General features: G+C 49.6%; 1 protein-coding gene across 1 annotated transcript in view; it reads right to left on the reverse strand.

Annotated features, from left to right (window-relative positions):
- Positions 1-5,664, reverse strand: part of MTRR (5-methyltetrahydrofolate-homocysteine methyltransferase reductase) — a 41,712-nt gene that overhangs the window by 25,175 nt on the left and 10,873 nt on the right. The window contains exons 3-5 of the mRNA XM_015409349.1: positions 3,348-3,501; positions 2,152-2,269; positions 198-546 (exon numbers count right to left, since the gene is read on the reverse strand). Of these exons, the coding sequence (XP_015264835.1) occupies positions 198-546; positions 2,152-2,269; positions 3,348-3,501 (621 nt within the window). The remainder of the gene's footprint in view (positions 1-197; positions 547-2,151; positions 2,270-3,347; positions 3,502-5,664) is intronic.

The raw sequence follows: 5,664 nt of genomic DNA on the forward strand, positions 1-5,664 counted from the left end.
AATACAGCAGAAGGGAGAAGGGGTTATTGAGGGAATGCCAGACCAAACCAGAAAGGACAAGGGAAGCATACTCTCATTGGAGAGTAAAGTGGGGCATAAATGAATAATAACACAGCCATAGACTTTTCAGAAACGCTGCCCATTTAAGTTCAGAAACTTCCGGAAAAGTACAGGTTTGCATTTAGTGAGGCCCTCACCATTGGAGAACTTTCCTGGCCGATGTTTTCTTGAAGTTCCATCTCTAGGTATTCCACTGGCAAAGCAGGGACATTAAGAGCAGACTGGGAAAGCGGAGGCACCGAACGGGAAAGGGAAGGCTGAGAGTCTTGAATGGGAGGCCCTGGGGTAGCCTTTCCTTCATTTTCAGAAAAAACGCCATTTTGCACTGCCAAATCGTCTAGTGTTAAGTGCTCTATTTTGCAGCCTATGCTTGCCGTAAGAGAAGCAGTCTTGTCACGGTAAGCTGGCTCTTCTTTCCTCGATGCAAATTCTTGGCTGAGGGCAGCCCAAAGTCCAGCAATCCATGGCTCGACCACCAGCTCCAAACTAAAACGAAAAAGAGAAAGTCCACTTTTTAAACGGAAAATCGCAAATGCCATCCCTGCGTAAATGTCACTGAAAGAGAAATCACTCCAACCTTCCTGCTTCCTTCCTCCCTGTCACTTCCAACCCAGTCTTTCCCACCTGTATCTCACACCTTACTTCCTCCGAGAGGAGGACGAGGAAGAGGAGACTGGACTTATACCCCGCCTTTCACTCAGAGTCTCAGAGCAGCTTCCCTTCTCCTCCTCACCACAGACACTCTGTGAGGTAGGTGGGGCTGAGAGAGCTCTCCCGAGAACTGCCCTTGAGAGAACAGCTCTGAAAGAACTTGTGACTGACCCAAGGTCACACCAGCAGCTGCATGTGGAGGAGCAGGGACTCAAACCCGGTTCTCCCAGATTAGAATCTGCCACTCTTAACTTAACCACTACATCAGACTGGCCAAGATAACCCAAGATGGCAGGCTTCCACCCACAGGACCCTGGGACTACTTCTGCCCAGTGGCTATGTGCAAATGGTAGACTCAGTGGTGGGTAGCAGAGAACATTCCAGCCCCCACCAGTGAGGACTGGGATATTTCCCACCATGGAAGTCATTGCTCTAAAGGACCCAGTGGAAGCTTGTCAGCTGATGCCTCTCAACCAATAGAGTCAGCCCACAAACTTGCCTGCTGCTGTTAAGGAGACCCCCAAGCCCATGAGGGAAGTGCAGATGCACAGCCCTCCCCCCAAGGCACTCTGGGACTTCTCACGGGGCTGCAGAAAGTCATCCTAACCTTCGGGGCTCTTTTGTAGCAGGTACTCATTTGCATATTAGGCGACACACCCCTAATGTAGCCAATCCTCCAAGAGGTGACAGTAGCTCCTGTAAGAAGATATACCCGTCACGGTGACGGGTATATCGCTAGTCGAGCCTTCCCCAGACCAAGCCCCCCAGTTTAAAATCCTTCACGTGCTCATGTGGACACACACAAACACGGACATACAGTTAGAAGCAGACCAAAGGCCAGTCCAACTGCAGTTTTATGTTCCGGTGGGGACAAACACAAAAATCTTACACAGCTGTGCATTAACTATTTGTTCAAATAATTTCTATGCCACCTTTCAAGTGGGGACCGGGTGCAGAGGCAGGGCTACAGCCTTTGTGTTCTGAGGTGGGACTTAGGCAACACGGCCAATGGAAGCCGGGGAAGCTTCTGACGGACAGTTCAAGCCTCCAAACACTGTTGGTGCGCATTTTCTCTCCGCTGCGTCTGACGCTGCGTCTTACTCAATTATATATAAGGGAGAGATTATCCTTGTTACTTCTATAGTTGCTTACTGTCTGTATGGACAACTTGATATACGCCAATAAAGGCTTCTTGTATTGTATTTTATACCTCACTCTGAGGACTTGTACAATGGAAGGCAGAGAGGAGACCTGGCCAGGGCCTTCAGTATTTTGTTTCAAGTTACCAGGCAGCAAACATTAAAATATTTCAAACAGTGTTTAAAGTACAAATATTTAAAGTATTTAAAACAAATAAAACGTATAAGCACACATTAGGCATTTAACTAGACCAGGAGGAACTCAGGAGGCCGCCAGTCAAGAGTCCTCCTGTCCTCTTACCCTACAGCGTCGTCGGCTAGCCCAGTCTCGTAAAAACGCTGCGCTCCAAGTTCCCGAAACCGTTTGTCCAGTAGCTTCCCCCCGTTGCAGAAGAAGGTGTATTCTGAGTCTCCCAGACCTGAGAGAGCCAAGCAAGGAGGAACATAAAGGCAAGAACCAACGAAACAGATAAGCAGCTTCAGTGTCAATGGAAACGTACATGCAGTTACTCAACGTTTAATGGAACTGTTCAAAAAACTAATCAAATACACATGTCATAAGAACATAAGAACATAAGAGATGCCAGTGTTGGATCAGACCAAAGGCCCATCCAGTCCAACACTCTGGGTGATTTCCCACAAGCGCTGCTCCGCGCTCACTCTTCTCTTTGGCCCGATGGTACGTGTCAATTACACACAAGCTGCTGCGCGACCGCATTTTGCTCCCTTACTCGAAAGCCAGTCGAATCCGACTCTAGGGTTGCGGTTCTCATCTCCGTTTCAAAGCCACCGCAGCTTCAAAAGTAAAGGTTCCCTTGCTCGAACGCCAGTCGAATCCAACTCTAGGGTCGCGGTGCTCATCTCCGTTTCAAAGCCGAAGAGCCAGCGCTGTCCGAAGACGTTTCCGTGGTCATGTGGCCGGCATGACGAAACACCAAGGCGCACGGAACGCTGTGACCTTCCCACCGAAGGGGTACCTATTGATCTACTTGCAATTTCTTGCTTTTGAACTGCTAGGTTGGCAGGAGCTGGAACGAGAGACGGGAGCTCACTCCGTCATGCGGCACACTCGGGTCTCGAACTGCTGAACTACTGACCTTCCACAGCCTGCAGTTCAGCGTCTTAACCATTTGTGGAGATGAGTCGGATTCAACTGGCTTTCGAGCAAGGGAACCTTTACTAATGAGAACACAGTACTTGGGGGGAGTAGATTTTCCCTGCCTCCTCTTTCCTAACAGTTCCTTGAAACCCATGAACAAGCTGGACATCAGGAGACCCTGCAGACTAAAAGCCAGGCAGTGGGGGGCTGGAGAGAGGAGGAGGAAACAGGTGAGGTTTTCAGGATCTCCCCTCCCCCTTTCACTTTATGAACACACTTTATGAACAAAGGGCCTAACAGTCCAACATATGCAAATGGTTTAATCAAAAGCATATATGTCATTTCAAACAACTACTTTCCCCCTGCGTTAGTAAGAGCAAAAGGAGATTACAAATTACCAAGCAATCCATATCGTAAATGGGAAAAGTGACTCTGGGGCAGCGTTCTGTCGTTAATTTCTTTAACAAACTTGAGTGCTGTGTCTGGGGGTTCTCCATCACCAGTCGTGGAAGTGACAATAACCACGGGGTCCTTTTCTCTATTCAAGTTATACTACAAGTCAGGAGAAAGAAAAATCAGTTTAAAGCATTACCGGACAGACATTTCAAGACAGCGCGCACACACGCACACACACACAAAACTGAACACAAAATTCTATTGGGTTAAGACTTTGAAATGGATTAACTGTTCTGTCGGTCTCTCCAATCTACTGTTACCCTGTTCCAAGTCCCCTGGATGTGGCTGACTCCCCATTTAAATACATAATCAATCCAAGATACTGAGGATATACTCCTATGCAGCACAGATGTGTCAGCTATCCTGCCATGGGGGTTGGGGAGTTCATTCTGGATCTTGTTAATTGCTATTGCATTCCTATCCCTGCTGTTCTCCCTTTGCTGCAACGCTTATCTCTACAGATGTGCAGGAGGAGGTTGTGTTGTCTGGAGAGCTCCTGTGTACCGTGAGAGACTCTGAGTTCTCAGCTGTAGCCACCTAATGGTTGCCTGACTTATCCCGCGTGCGGGAGGGTGCCTAATTGGCCAATGCCATGGGGGGGGGGGGTGCATACGAATACCCTATATCCTATCATGCTCTACTGGCTGTGGCCATTCTTAAGAGCCAGTTTGGTGTAGTGGTTAAGTGTGTGGACTCTAATCTGGGAGAACCGGGTTTGATTCCCCACTCCTCCACTTGCACCTGGCTGGATGACCTTGGGTCAGTCACAAGCTCTGGCACAGCTGTCCTTGAAAAAGAGCAGTTTGTGTCAAGAGGTCTCTCAGCCCCACCCACCTCACAGGGTGTCTGTTGTGGGGAGGGGAAGGGAAAGGAGTTTGTAAGCCGCTCTGAGACACCTTTGGGTAGTGAAGGGCGGGGTATAAATCCAATCTCTTCTCTCTCTCTTCTCTTAACAGTGCCTGTGTTACTGCATCTATAGCTTTGCAATAAAAGTACAACCGTTCCTGAATGCGTGTACTTCGTTGTTAGAGGTGGGTTCTGGCAAGATGCCGTGTGCAGTGGATCTGGCAGAGGCTGGAGCAGGGAGGCTGGTGCTCGAATCCACAGTGGCCATTGGTGAGGCTGATAAGGTGATCTGGAGCCGGCCATTCCTTGTCTCAACTTAACCTCCCTCATAGGGTTAATGAGACCAGGGGTCATTTCGTAGAAAAAGAGGTGCAGGAGCTCATTCGCATAACTTATTTGCATATGCCACACCTCCTGACATCACCGGAAGTGTGTCAGAAGGCAACACCCACCGCTCAGGCTCCACCAGACTGATTCCTAGCTATTGGGGGGGGGGGGACACATGTGCAGATCTGTCCTCGCAGAGGAGGGAGAGCTTGTACCTGAATAAAACTTGGTCTTAAAAGGTGCCACTGGACTGTTTTGGACCCGGGGGACCGGGGGGGATGGGGGGCTCTGCGGCTTACCTGGCTGCTTCTTGCTCTGACTGAGGGCTGCTGGGAGCAGGGGGTGGGGCTTGTTGCATGTGCCCGCCCCCTGGGCTCTCTACTGCCGGAGCTCCGCTCCTGTGTGCTCCTGCAGGAAATGACCCCTGAATGAGACTAAAACAGCCTCTAACACGCACCACCACCACCAAGCACCCCAAGGGAGGGTGGATGGGAAATAAAAGATAATAAAGAGAAGTCTAGCATCAATAACAGAGAGGAGGCTTATCAGACGGTAATTGGATGGTAACTGATAATTACTCCTTTTAAAGATGGGAACCAGTATTGCATTGGTCCAAGACTCTGGCATTATTCCTGTTCTATCGAATAGGGTAAAAAAAATCTGCCAAGAAGGTGGCCCACCAGTCCGGATTTATTTTAACTATTTCAGGTGGAATTGCATCTGGGCGAGGGGCTGTTCTTGGCTTTAGCTGTTCAATAAGTGGAATAACCTACTCTGGTCTCACTGGAGGCCACTGGGGAATCTATATACTAATAGCCAAGTCGCCCCCGTGCGTGCGGATACCTAAATCCGCGCATCGGGGGCACCTGGGAGGGAGGGAGATTTGTGTGCACAAAAATCTAAAAACCCTGAAAAAAATACCGGGGGGATATTTAAATCCCCCCCAAAGTGACAGAGCGTCCCCTGCGCATGCGCAGGGAACGCTCTGCGAACTCCCTCGCCGCCGCTTGGGGGGGGAAGAGAGCACCACCTCCAACCCTTCCCCCCCTATCCTTCCGATATAATATATAACCGGGAATCACTGTG

The sequence above is a fragment of the Gekko japonicus genome, unplaced genomic scaffold, assembly GCF_001447785.1.
Source record: "Gekko japonicus isolate JY-2015 unplaced genomic scaffold, Gekko_japonicus_V1.1 scaffold707, whole genome shotgun sequence".
Taxonomy (NCBI): domain Eukaryota; kingdom Metazoa; phylum Chordata; class Lepidosauria; order Squamata; family Gekkonidae; genus Gekko; species Gekko japonicus.